This window comes from Giraffa tippelskirchi, chromosome 4 (genome assembly GCF_054371585.1).
Source record: "Giraffa tippelskirchi isolate mGirTip1 chromosome 4, T2T-mGirTip1v1.2.pri, whole genome shotgun sequence".
In the NCBI taxonomy this organism is placed as follows: Eukaryota; Metazoa; Chordata; class Mammalia; order Artiodactyla; family Giraffidae; genus Giraffa; species Giraffa tippelskirchi.
The window spans coordinates 104,358,192-104,370,640 of record NC_137278.1 but is presented as its reverse complement, the minus strand read 5'-3'; the positions used below and the strand labels follow the sequence as shown (position 1 = coordinate 104,370,640).

The following is a 12,449-nucleotide window of genomic DNA, read 5'->3' as shown; positions in this document are numbered from 1 at the left end:
ATTATAATGCAATTAACCTCAAAGATTTCATTAAAAGTTCTACTTTATTTGGTAGACACAGATTAACGAGTTATTACAACTATTGAAAACTTTTAAAAAGAAGCTGAGATACTAATTTAATGAAATTGATAAACTTTAAAGTACGATTCTAGGTAAAGAACATGTGAGTTTTCCTTCTAATTTCAAACAAAGAAGTGCTCCTGCACAAAGCGGGGATCCTTCAGTTAGTGCATCACCTTCCCTAATGGGAGCACAGCCACCAAAAGTATAGGAATCAACTTCCAGGTGTAAAAGCCTCAGGATACTCACTGCATATTAAGTTTACTTCTTATTCAAACAGATTATTCCCCCCATTCTTTCCTTGGAAAAGTTTCTGTCGTTACTTCTTTAAAGATAAAGTAGCGGACAGTCATTATACCAATAGTCTATTTCAAAAGCACTACCATCTGTTAACAATTAACAGATATATGAGAAGAAAATAATACTTTTCTGTTTTTCATGAAGAGTTGCCCTGGGTATAAGATGGAATAAAAGGATATAAACCAAAAACATGATCATGAATACTCTCCAGAGTGAGGAAAAGGGTAATTGGGCTTGGAGTGGTGATTAAAGATCTAAGCTGTATCTTTCAATATTTTTTGCCTTGGAAAGAAAGAGAAAAAACTATCAGATTGGCCAAAAAGTTTGTTCAAACGAACTTTTTGGCCAACTCGATAGAAGTAAATAAGGCAAAATTACTACATAAGTTGAATGCAGATAGTAGCATGTTTGTTACATTATTCTTAGTATTTTGCTCTAACTTAAATATCTTTAAAAAGCAAAACAAAAGTCAGTTCCCTCCCAATACTCCAGACTACAAATAAAGTACCATCTCAACTGACTGGCCTGCCAAAACTTAACTATATTTAAATCTACACCCAAATTCAGCACAGTCTCACATAAAGTATCCCAAGGTCAAATGGTCTACAGAACTGGTTCTGGGAAACCCACTGGCCCCCAATCTCACAAGGATGTGATCTATAGAAAAAAAACTCCAAAGACCACACACTCAGTTCAATATAGTTTTTAAGGAGACCCCCAAAACATCCGCATTTCAGAACTGCTTTAGAAATTTCAGTCAGGATATTATAATCCATTTATACTCTATAGAAACAAAATGTCTATTTCCATAAAAAGTGTTACATTTTCACAATAATTTAAGAACTTACCTCCCATAATCGAAGAATATCTAGAAAACTAAATTCCCTTTTAAATCTGATTAAAAGCCATCTGAAGCAAAAATAAAGGTATCCAGAGTCTTGGGATTCTACAAAAAAAAAAACCAAAACGAAACAAAACCTTACTTCCTCTTACACTAATTATCTCAGAATAGGGTACCTATTTCAAACTCAAATTTTTCTGTTCATCTTAGGCTAATAAAAGTCCTATAAATTTAATTGTCTTCTACTAATTCAAGGAAACGATTCAGAATTGCAGGCTAACTTCTTTAAAAGAAAACCAACAAATAACAGCTGACTCTCCATATCTCTTCAGGTCTGTGTCTATGGATTCAACCAATCATGAATGGAAAATATTTGGGAAAAAAAATTTTCCAGAAAGTTCCAAAAAGCAAAACTTGAATTTGCTGCACCTGGCAACTATTTAAAAAGGATTTACATTGTATTTACAACTATTTACAGAGCAATTATGTTGTGTGAGGTATAATAAATAATCTAGAGATGATCTAAAGTACACAGGAGGATGTGCATAGGTTATATGAAAATACTATGCCATTTTATGTAAGGGACTTGAGTCTCCTCGGATTTTGATATGGGTGTGAGAGCATATGTGTGTTCAGTCACTGAGTCATGTCTGACTCTTCAACTCTGGACTGTAGCCCGTCAGGCTTCTGTCTGAGGAATTTTTCAGGCAAGAATACTGTAGTGGGTTGCCATTTCTTCCTCCAAGAGATATTCCCAACCCAGGGGCAGTCCTCACAAATGAGAGATGGCTCGTATTTCATAGTATGAATAAACTGTTTTAAGGCTGACTTGTACATGGGAGACAGTTTGGTCCCACAGCTTTATTCCTCAGAGGAACCCAGGCAACACTGGTAGATTATACAGTCTTTACATTTTTTCTCTCTGCGTATTACCCTACAATTTACTGAGTATAGTTTTGTTTCACTCAACTTACCTAAGTAACTGCAAAATCCACTGTCCAACAACCGAAGTAAGGTACTTAGCTGAATAAGCTGGGTCTTCATGCCTTGCATCTGCTCTTCGAAATTTTGATGCTTTAAAAAAAATGTTATTAAGTAATATTTAGTAAATATTTTACAGTACATAACCACTGATAACTGTGCCATTAATATAAGGACAAATGGACTTACACCATACTGATTACATTTTTAAATCACAACTAATTAAAATGCTAAAGGATTATTGTTTCCCACTATTCAATTTTTTAAGATAAAGAATAATGCAGACACAGCAGCTGTAGACTGACTGATATACTATTCTTATATCAAATAAGAAACTTGGGTGAAAAGAACATACATTTGGGATACAGATTTTTATCAAATCACTTTACTGCTAAATATTTCTTCAAATTAACATAGGAAATAAAATTAATTTTAGCTTTAATATGTGTCCAGTGTTAAAGAATCAGCTAATTATTTCTTAGATTTGATGACATTAAGAAATCCACGAAGTCAAAACCATTTTCATGACAACAGCAATATTAAAACAATCTATGCATTCTGCACTTTAAATTCTCCCATAATTGTAAAGGCTATAAAAAAGCTATATACTACAATAGACTGCATACAGGAGCAGATGTGAAAGTCAGCTGTCTCCTATTAAACTAAATACTAAACATTAAAAGAAAATGAAAACTGGAAGATAATCCCTCTTTTCTGTAAATTCTGTTTTGGAAAAGTTATTTTTCATTTTTAAAAAATGTATGTAAAATTGCAGAAGGTTTACTGTTATCTTTAAATGAATAAATAAATAAATATCTGGGCTTCCCAGGTAGCTCAGTGGTAAAGAATCCACCTGGCCAATGTAGGAGATACAGTTCCATCCCTGGGTTGGAAAGATCTTCTGGTGAAGAAAATGGCAACCCACTCCAGTACTCTTGCCTGGGAAATCCCATGGACAGAGGAGCCTGGTGGGCTATATAGTCCATGGGGTTGCAAGAGTTGGATACAACTTAGCAACTAAACAACAGCAAGATATTTATAAATTTCCTAGAACTTTTCATGACAAACATCAACAGATATAACCCACATAAACAAAAGTTCTTAGAATCTGCAACAATATTTAAGAGTATAAAGAGGTCCTGAGATCATAAAGTTTGAGAACTACTGTGGTTTAAGTGTTTTAATCTCTGAAAATGAGTAGGTTCACTACCAAAATTTCAGTCAACGTTTGGAGATGGGGAGGGCACCAAAATAAATGAAAGGTTTCTTATGATTATGATCCCTTTAACCCTCATGTTCTAACCCCTTTATGGTGAAATACTGCCCTAATCTTTGTGAAAAGCCTAAGAATAACATCCTTTCCCCCTCACATTTCTCTTTTAGTTTTTGAGACAATAATAGTGCTTTATTAGAAGTATCTATCAGATTAGTTGGTTAAAAAAAATTAAGGCTACTGATTCTCAATAAACTGGTTTCTCTTTAGTGATCTGAATAGTTTAATTAGTGAATGAAATGCCTTAATAGACAAACACAAGTTTTGGGGATATAGTTTCTTCACATTTCCCACAGGAAAATAAAAGGGAAAGGCAGGATGAACTCTTTGATTAACAGTATAATTTTTTCTCTGACATGGCCAAAAGTTTCAATTGTTTTGGAAGTACCAGCGTGGCATGGCCACTGCTACCCACTCTGCTATAAAAAGCAGCACTCTCAAATGACAGAAGCCAACTTCAGAGAAGTAGCTATTCCTGCAGAAAGGAAAAGGAGGTCGACAATGGATACACAAAGGGCTTCAAGTCTAACTATAAATAAATGTGTATATACATTACATATGTATGTACATGTGTGCATATATACATATATATATGTACTTATATACAGGTATGTGTATGTGTATACACGCACACACACACATATGTATACGGAAGGGGGGAGAAGGAAGGGCAGGTCAAAACTATATGGCAAAATGAATGCTGGCTATAAGGAAGATCATTAGATCATTTTGCAGTTATTTCTATTATATTGTGATAATAGACAGAAGTCTATGCCTAGACCAACACTAGATGTGAGTAAATATCAACAAAAGTAAATCTATAGACATTGGATTCAGCCTCTATAAAGTAGTAAAAACTTACATGAAATAAAGCTGTAAAACAGAAAGAAGGAATCAAACAGCAGAACAGATTCAAGGACACCAAAACAATAACAATGCAAGTGGAAGTAACTGTGCAGACTATTTTGACTGTAATCTATTGCTCTTTCATATTATGAAATATTTCATGTTATGTTTCATATTATGAAACAAAAGATGTTAGCAGACATTAAGAAACCGTTTTAGAATAAAGACTACAAATATCCCCAGACCACTGTCAATGGAAAAGGCAGAGAACACCTACTGTGAAAAAGACAGAACAAAGAACTTGAACCTACATATACAAAAATGACAAACTGACTGTGAAATGTGTATTAAAGATGTTCAGAAAGTGGTCTTTACATCTGAGGCTTAAATACATGCACACATATGCATGTATATATGTATCTGGCACACAAGATAATATATTTGAACATGCCAGTATTAGCTCTTATGAAAACTATTACTGTAAGAGATGGTTAGATAGCATCACTGACTCAATTGACATGAATTTGAGCAAACTCCAGGAGACAAAGGAATCTGGAGTGCTACAGTCCATGGAGTCACAGAGATGGACATGACTTAGCGACTGAACAACAACAGAAAAAGTAAATGCCATATATTTGTGCTAATTCTTAGAAAACCTACCATAAGCTGAGATCTAATCTAAGCACTGGGGAAAAACTCATGTATTTATTTTACAAAAATCTGTTGAATAAACACCTCATGTCAAGCATCAGGAAGATTCTGGAAGCATATCACAGAACGAGTTAAACAAAGACATGACCCCTTTATCATACTAGCTCTAGTGAAAAGACGATAAACAACAAAAACACAAGGAAAACAAACAACAGTTTTTATACAATTATTATCAGTTGTACAGACCTTTATAACAAATGCCTCAGGTTTCTAGAGCACTTAGGAGTATATGGAACTAAGAAGGCAGGTAAAAATCAACCAATCAAAAAGGTAAGGAAGACAAACTATGATATTACCAGATTACTGCAATTAATAACTTTCTAAATAATCCAAAAACATTAATTCATGGTAAAGGACTATATAATTTGGATATTTATTACTTTAATAGTAAAAGAATATTTTAAAACTATCAAATCTTATTAAGTATGGAAAAGAACTAGGTGAAGTGACGAGTTGGAACCACGGAGAAGAGACTTGAGAAAACAGGTAAAACTGGACAAATTAGAAGGGGAAATAAAAACAGGCAAGCAAGAGAGGAAGAACAGAAGTCATCAAAAAACAAAAGCAATCAAAAAGTTTCACATCTGTATCCCAGACTCTATATTACAAGGAATCATTTCATATGGTTACATGTTTGAAATATTTATCCCCTTACAAGCAAGCCATTTCAATATCCGACCATCAAGGCCCAGCATCAAGTATATTAATTTTACTTTGAAACAAGTACAGAGACCTACGTAGTCAGGTCTTTGGATTTCATATGCTTTTATCTGCTCTTAGCCCCTTTGCTTTTTTTTCCCCTTCCACTTTTTAAAGATTACTTGAGAAGACTGTTTTATTTTCCTGTTAATATTCTCTCTGTACTATTGTCCTAGAACTCTGTCTCTAAGATATATCAATGATAATAGATAAAATGTTCTTTGTAATAATATGTATATAGACAGTTCAACTCCAATAATCACATGCTTATGAAAAAACTAAGAAAGTGTCAATGTTACAAACAGTTCAAAAACATCTGGAGAAAAATCAGTCACTATAATGATAAAATCTAGTATGTTCACAAAAGGTAAGGATATTACTTGGCATGACTAAGCTTTATCTCTGAAACAGATGAAATGAAACTACCTCACAAGAACTGAATCATCTATCTCATCAATATTCTATAATGATTCATTACCCTTCTGCAGATCATAAGCATTTACCAATATATTAAATCCTAATTATTCCTATTCTATAGGCACTTACTATCTACTTTTTATATTAAAAATAGTATCAGCATTTCCAAGCCTCTTGAAAAGAAACAAACAACAGCGCAATTTCTTTAAAGTTCGACCATGACTGGCTAAATATAGACATCCATCTTATATGATAAGACTATTATATAACTAAAATATTCAAAATTAGTTTGATTAAAGGAAGGAATCTCTGTTCTTACCATCTGGTCCATGTAGGAGGCAAAGCACCAAAAGGCATCCACTTCATTTTCCATCACATATAACAGAGGTGAAAGTAAGTCACTCATTCCTTGCACATAGCCTTCAAAAAAAAACAAGAAAAACTAAGCATATCTCTAAAAACCTAAACTTTCTGTATCCATCTATGCATATCTCCACCAACTCACTTAAAATTACATCTTTTTCGGGTTTCACAAACTTGTGTATACTGATGTTCTTAAACAATGAGGAGGAAATCCAGCAACCAGGTGAGAAACGGGAGCTGCTTGAGAGGTCAAGCAGATATGTAACTGCTGTGTGTGTCAGTGTAGGTACCACTATCAGGAGAGGATAATACTGAAAATTATGTGCAAAAGCATTATGATAAAGAGGGATGATGGGAAACCCAGAGGAACATCAAACTGAAAAGAACATAGTCAAAGATTTGTGAAAGAATAGTCAAGAGGAAAGGGGGGAAAGCAAAGGAAAAGAATGTTGTAAAAGTCAAGGGGAAGGAAGTTGCAAGATCAGAGTAGACAACAACAACAAACTGCCATGAATATGCCAGGTGAAATAAGAACTAAAAAGGGTCCAACTGATTTAGCAACCAGACACTGGTAATCCACACAAAAATAATCACAACAAAATTACCTCTTTTAATTTCTCTTTTTTTTCCTTTTGTTGTTACTCTAACCCAACCAATGCTAGCAAATGGACTTAATCCAATCAATATTTTGTATCTAAAACTACCACTTCAACCATCTTTCTCTTGATGCTCTTATAATTTCTCAATCATGACACTAATTTAAAGCCCTTGATTAAAAGAAAAATTGGAAAGTTAAAAAACCAGGTCGATCCCTTAAAAAACAAAAAGTCTTAGTTTTGCTTTTCACCAGACCATGTCAAAAGCCTTATTTTTTATAGTTCCATCTGATAAAATCACAATTTTCTTAACCATTTTACAATTAGATTTCAGACTTAAAATACAGAGACTTGAAAGAACCAAGGGACAAGAGCTCTTACAAAGCCTTTTCACATACATATTATCATTCAACTTTGGTAACTTGTGTATTTGTTAAAGTTACACAGAGACGTTTTTCCCCCAATGATAGTTTTCGAAGTCTGAGGAAAACAGGCTTTCATTTGCAGAACCAAAACTTACATTCTTATCATTCACCAAAATCTATGTGCACTGAAGTCATTTAAAACAGTACGCGTATTTTTAAAGGAGAGGGGATAAGTCATTTAAAACAGTACGTGTATTTTTAAAGGAGAGGGGATATTTCTGAAGAAATTATACATAATTTTACATCATTCTTCCTTTTTTGGAAGAAAGCTTTAAAAATGACCCCAGGAAGCAGGTAAGCCAAAGTCTCTTAAGAAAACTTGGGTTAAAAGTGTAATCAAGACACCCAGTTCACTTCAGGATCTCTTTACAAACAAAAGTTTAGTTCTATCTGCTAATAGCCTCTACCCTGTCATCTACTGTTGCGCCTAATCCCCATCAACCTCACTATGTCTACACTACACCCCATGGAAAAGTATGGCTCCATGCACATCAGTGCGCATGCACGCACAGGCACACAAACACAAACTTGGGACCCCCTTTTTACAGTGCCAAACAATGGAGTTACCAAGACATCTAGAGAAAGGAGCCAGAAAAAATGGCATATGACATGATACCTAAATGCAAGCATTTAAACAACTTTATTGCAGATGCTTTTTTTAAAAAATAATACACACTTATGATGATGAATCTTGTGTGTCAGCTTGAGTGAGCCACAGGATGCCCAGATGTCTGGTTAAACATTATTTCTGGGAGTATCTGCAAAGGTGTTTTCTAGAAGAGATTAGCACTTGAATTGGTGATCTGATTAAAGCAGATGGTTTTCAGAAATGTGAGTGGGCATCATCCAATTCACTGAGGGCCAGAATAGAACAGAAAGATGGAGGAAGACTGAATCTGCTCTCTGCCTGGCTGCCTGATCTGAGACATCCATCTGCCCTCAGCGCTCCTGGTTCTCACACCTTCAGACTCAGGAATGAGGCCTATACCACGGCTCTCCAGCTCTCAGGAGGCTTTCAACTACACCACTAGCTTTCCTGGGTCTCCCGTTTATAGATGGCAGACTGTGGGACCTTTTAGTCTCCATAATTACATAAGCCAATATCTTATAAGCCATCTATTTTTGTTTACTTCTTTCCCTGGCTAATAAAACATTTTTCTTAAGAAAAGAAGTAGGTTAGAAGGAAGACTAGATTGTTATCATCAAAACTTTCCTACATGGCAATGACACAGTGAAAGCAATGACAAACACAAAGGCTAAACCAATCAAAGCATGAAAGAAATTTATCTGAATTCAACAAAGTGCAAAAGAGTACCACTTTACTGGGTCTGACTACTTATAGTCTATAATAGAACTATTTCAAAGTGTGCTATTCAAAATATTTACAAAGCACCTTTCTTCTGGGGGAAAATGAGTTTTATTATAAAGTTATAATGAATAAAAATTTCTAAGAAGCTAATTTATTTCTTTAAGTCTTCAGCTTTCATATCAGATCAGTACTGTATTTCTTCTGTAAGTTTTAGTTAAATCAACTAGTCAAATTAATCTTCATACTCTTGTTGCTTTTAATCTATTTTATTTTATACATGATGTTCTTTGGGGTATGTCATGAGTTGTGGGGGTGGAATTAATGTACAAATTCCTTTTAATTAAAGAAAGATTAAAGCTGTTTAAATTAGCATTCAGTGATGTTAAGATTCTGCACTAGTGCTGACTGATGCACATCTTAATCAGTACTACTACAATGTCTGAAGAAGTTCCCCTAAATTATTTTCATAACAAAGTTATTTCAGTTGGGAGGTGTTAGAAATGAACTCTTCATCATCCTAATGTACACATTCTTAAAGAGAAAAGAAAGATTTCATCTTTACATATGTCAATTTTCCAGGTTAACTGAAGCTTACTCAGTTATTAGAGAATAAAATTAAAAAAAAACTTAAGCACTGGAAATCACTTTTTTTCTACTGGACACACTCCTGTCTTCTTACATACAGTATTCTGAGTATAATTTAACTTTCTGTTGTTTATTCAGGATCATGATTATAAACATACATTGTAGAAAAAAAAATAGGTACCTCCCACAAAAACACCTTAGGTGTACCATCTGCACTAAGTAAAAGTTACTCTTCCTCGAGTTCTTCTATCTGTAATGTTTGTCTTCTGTTTGCTTTTGATGGTTTTTGCCTTCCTCCTCACTACTGATGAGATTATATTAAATGCAAACACACGGATACCTAATCTGTGGGCTAAGAAGCCAAACAACTCAATATGACAAAATCAACTACAAGAGTAAATTTACAGCCCAGGTTACTTTACTATGGGTAAACAGCAAGAAGGTGGGGGAGCTGGTAAAGAATCCACCTGCTCAACGCATGAGACGCAAGAAATGCAGGTTAAATCCCTGGGTCAGGAAGACCCCTGGATTAGGACATGGCAACCTTCTCTAGTATTCCTGCCTAGAAAATTCCATGGACAGAGGAATCTGCCAGGCTACAATTCACGGAGTTGCAAAGAGTTGGACATTACTGTCTGCTACTTCAAATCCATGTCAAACAGCAATTAGGTCCAGGGCTTTATGAAAACTACTCTAGCTTCTTTCAAGGCCAGAGTTCTTAATAAAATCCTTGGGTATGTTTCAGATAACTTAAGTATCTGACCAGAAAGAATGTGGGGTTAACACAGACAAATGGAAACAGCAATTTACCCAAATAGCTTGTCTGGGACTCAATGCCTGGAAAGACTGAGTATTCAGGAACAACTTCTGAGAATATACATTAATTCCTACCTCACAATTACCACTGGAGAAGATGCCTCTTGTTCTCTATGATAAAAACCCTCTTTCCAACAGTGGGTAACAGAAGCTGAAATGGCAATGGGCCAGGGTGCTGAATGTGTGCAGGTAAGAATGCCAGTCTGGAAAATGCCCTGGTGGTCCAGTGGCTAAGACTCTGTGCTCCCAAAGCAGGGAGGCTTGGGTTCAATCCACAGTCAGCTAACTAGATCTCATATGCCACAACAGCCAAATAAATAAATAAAAATATTTTTTAAAATGCCAGCCTGAAATAAAGAGCTGTGCCTCTACCCCCAGTCCAGTATTTACTACTTATGCAGCCCTGAGTCACTCTCTAAATCAATATAACTTTATTCATACAATTGGGATTATTAATCCACTTCTTAAAAGAGGCTGCTAATACAATCAAAACTGAACAGGACAACACTCTGTAACCTGAGAAGCACTCCACCAGTATTTTCAGTGATCCAATTTGAGGTTCATTATAGGTGTGACAGACAGGACTGGGCACATTTCACATTTTAAAGAGAAATCTGTGATATTCACTTACTGTCATAAGAGGCTGATGCTGCAAGATCCTCAAGAGTTTACATCTTTCCCTAACCTACATATAAGAAGCCAAGAAGAATTCTTGGTTCATAGATACAAACAGTGAAGAAAATATACTCACAATTTAAGGTTCATTTGGGTTTAATATGACAAACACCCAATTGCCTTCTCCAAAAGAAAGTCTTAAGTTCTATAAGGTAATCTGGAAAACATCTACTCTCACTGTCCTCTACTTGGGGAGTCACTAACATCAGCAGGTAACTCAGAAACTTGTCCACTCTTTATACTGACTTAAGGTGGATGCTTAGGGAGTTTATTGGTCCCTTAAAGAAATAGCTCATGTCCTCTTGTCCCTTAAAAGTACTGTTTCGTCAGGTTTTCCAGCCCTTAGCATCACTTTCCCATGCAATCCCCCACTCCAATCTCCAGTCCCAGTCTTTCCAACCCATTCCTGGTGGAAAGCAGACTAACCAAGAAAAAAGAGTAAAGTTTCACATGCCCTAGATAATTATCTGCACTTCTTATCTACGATATCAAACCAGCATTTTTCTTCACAAGGGAGAAAGCCTATCAAAAAAAAGGTTTCCAAACTTTCTCAGGTCACAGTATGCCTCAGGAATTTTTTTCCAAGGCATCCCAGGTTCAAAAATATTAATAACATTTCCATTTATTAAACATATCCAAACAACTTAATAAATATTTATATCCTATGAACTTTAGGACCTGTTGGGCACCACATTACTTCTCAAACTTTGGAATCTAATTGGATATCACCAACCTCATCTGTTTTCTCACAATACTTGCTTATCACAGCAAAGTCAAAAACTCTCCTTTGTAAACATAATTTCATCATAAGGAAGGAATGTGGTGATCTAATGCTGAAACCCTGAACTACTCCAGCTAGTAGTTAGAGCAGTGTCCTACAGATGTCCCTCTATTTCCCTGAAATATTTAAAATATCTGACATCGGTCCCATGAGTTTGCTGCAGCAATCCAGTGCTCTCTGGTGCACAATTTGGGAAGCATAGCCTTTTAAGTTTCCAGTCCCCAGTAGAACAACCCCTATAAAAACTAGGTCACAGAGCTTTTTATGTATGTCTAGCAGCTTAAGAAATTTAAATTCTAAATACATCTTTAAATTAGGGTATTAGAGGAGAACTTACCTAAATCAAAATCATACATACAGTAGGTCATCAAAATGTCATGAAGCAAAATCAACCCTGGATTATCTTGGCCTTCATAAAACTTGTTTGTTCGATCTGTTCTGTTAACATCTTTTTCTGAGAAAGAAAATCCCATATTTGAAAACGTTTAGAATGACAGATTTTTATAAAGCTCATATCTTACAAGTAGAGTTATTTTTCTTGTTATTAATTTTACTCTCTTACTAAGCTTTTATTTAATGAAAAAGTTCATCAAATTCCATTTCAGATAAGCAATAAAGCTAACATTCTGAAATTTTTTTCCGAAGTCAGTCCACCTCCTCTTGGGTATATTTTGAAATATTTTTCAATTTTTATCTAAACAGAAACCTTTCAACTGAATAGTAGGAAATATTTTTAATTAATTAAAACCAACACCAAGTAATAATAGTTCA

At 35.0% G+C, this 12,449-nt stretch overlaps 1 protein-coding gene across 8 annotated transcripts in view; it reads right to left on the bottom strand.

Annotated features, from left to right (window-relative positions):
• TBC1D15 (TBC1 domain family member 15) overlaps positions 1 to 12,449 on the bottom strand; it is a 68,799-nt gene that overhangs the window by 4,220 nt on the left and 52,130 nt on the right. For 4 of the 8 annotated variants that reach the window (XM_081593153.1, XM_081593146.1, XM_081593147.1 and 1 more), the window contains 4 exons: positions 12,016 to 12,132; positions 6,448 to 6,548; positions 2,176 to 2,275; positions 1,209 to 1,306 (listed from right to left, as the gene is read on the bottom strand). In XM_081593153.1, coding sequence (XP_081449279.1) covers positions 1,209 to 1,306; positions 2,176 to 2,275; positions 6,448 to 6,548; positions 12,016 to 12,132 — 416 coding nt within the window. The remainder of the gene's footprint in view (positions 1 to 1,208; positions 1,307 to 2,175; positions 2,276 to 6,447; positions 6,549 to 12,015; positions 12,133 to 12,449) is intronic. The other 4 variants (XM_081593148.1, XM_081593150.1, XM_081593151.1 and 1 more) reach the window with 3 other exon arrangements.